Source organism: Charadrius vociferus, unplaced genomic scaffold (genome assembly GCF_000708025.1).
Source record: "Charadrius vociferus isolate BGI_N301 unplaced genomic scaffold, ASM70802v2 scaffold730, whole genome shotgun sequence".
NCBI lineage: Eukaryota > Metazoa > Chordata > Aves > Charadriiformes > Charadriidae > Charadrius > Charadrius vociferus.
The window spans coordinates 8,472-9,619 of NW_009646225.1; the positions used below are offsets into that span (position 1 = coordinate 8,472).

Genomic DNA, 1,148 nt, shown 5'->3' on the forward strand with positions numbered 1-1,148 from the left:
TGGAGCTGTTTGTGCAGCACTGGTTGGGGCAGTACTTCAACGTGTACTTCAATGTGTGTGGCATCACGGACAGGTATCTGTTGGGACGGGGCACTGTCTGGGAGCCGGTGGGGGTCGGGGGGCTGTGCTGGTGCCAGGACAGGAGCCCATTGTGCCCTCAGGTGCACCCCCAACCTGTGCGAGCATGACGGCCGCTGCATCCAGTCCTGGGACGACTTCATGTGCATCTGCGACCTGACGGGGTACAAGGGGGAGACCTGCCACAAATGTGAGCCTGGGACCCGGGAGGGGGAGCAGGACGGGCATCTGCAGCTCCTCCTGCTGCCCGGTGCCCCCTTCGCACTGTCCCCAGTCCCATTTTCCTCTTCCAGCTCTTTATAAGGAGTCGTGTGACGCTTACCGGGTCAGCGGGAAAACCTCAGGGAACTACACCATCGACCCGGACGGCAGCGGGCCGCTCAAGCCCTTCACGGTGTACTGCGATATCCGAGGTGGGGGTGGCGGGAGGGTGTGGGGGTCCCTCCGCCCGGTTCCCCCGGGGACCAGCCCTTGCCTGTGTATCAGGGCTGGAGCTGGGGTGTCCCGGGGGCCCCTCCTAACAGCCCCCTGCCTCCGCAGAGGACCGAGCATGGACCATCATCCGGCACAACCGCCACTACGCCACACGAGTGACGGGCTCCAGCGTGGACCAGCCCTACCTGGGGGCCGTGGAGTACTGGAACGCCTCTTGGGCCGAGGTCTCAGCGCTGGCAAATGCCTCTGAGTACTGCGAGCAGCGCATCGAGCTGCACTGCTACAGCTCCCGCCTGCTCAACACCCCCTGTGAGTGCCGGGGGGGGGGGGGCCATGCTGTGGGGCCATGCTGTGGTCCCCTGCCTGCAGGAGTCCCATACCTGTGGGGTCCTGCAGCCATGGAGGGTCCATGCCTATCCCTCACTGCTCCTCCTGCTCCCTGCAGGCAACACCTGGAACACCGTCTCCTTCAACAGGGGCACAGCCCTGCTCTTCCCCACCTTCCAGGCCAACCACAGCCTCGACATCTCCTTCTACTTCAAGACCACCGCCCTGTCTGGTGTCTTCCTGGAGAACCCCGGATCCCGAAACTACATCCGTGTCGAGCTCAACAGTACGGGCGGGTGGGGGTGGTG

General features: G+C 64.5%; 1 protein-coding gene across 1 annotated transcript in view; it reads left to right on the top strand.

The window, feature by feature from the left end:
- The window catches only part of CNTNAP1 (contactin associated protein 1), a gene marked incomplete at its 5' end in the record, with an annotated part of 5,726 nt that overhangs the window by 2,329 nt on the left and 2,249 nt on the right, over window positions 1-1,148 (top strand). Inside the window, 5 exon segments of the mRNA XM_009895008.1 lie at window positions 18-73; window positions 162-268; window positions 372-491; window positions 619-822; window positions 959-1,128. Of these exon segments, the coding sequence (XP_009893310.1) occupies window positions 18-73; window positions 162-268; window positions 372-491; window positions 619-822; window positions 959-1,128 (657 nt within the window).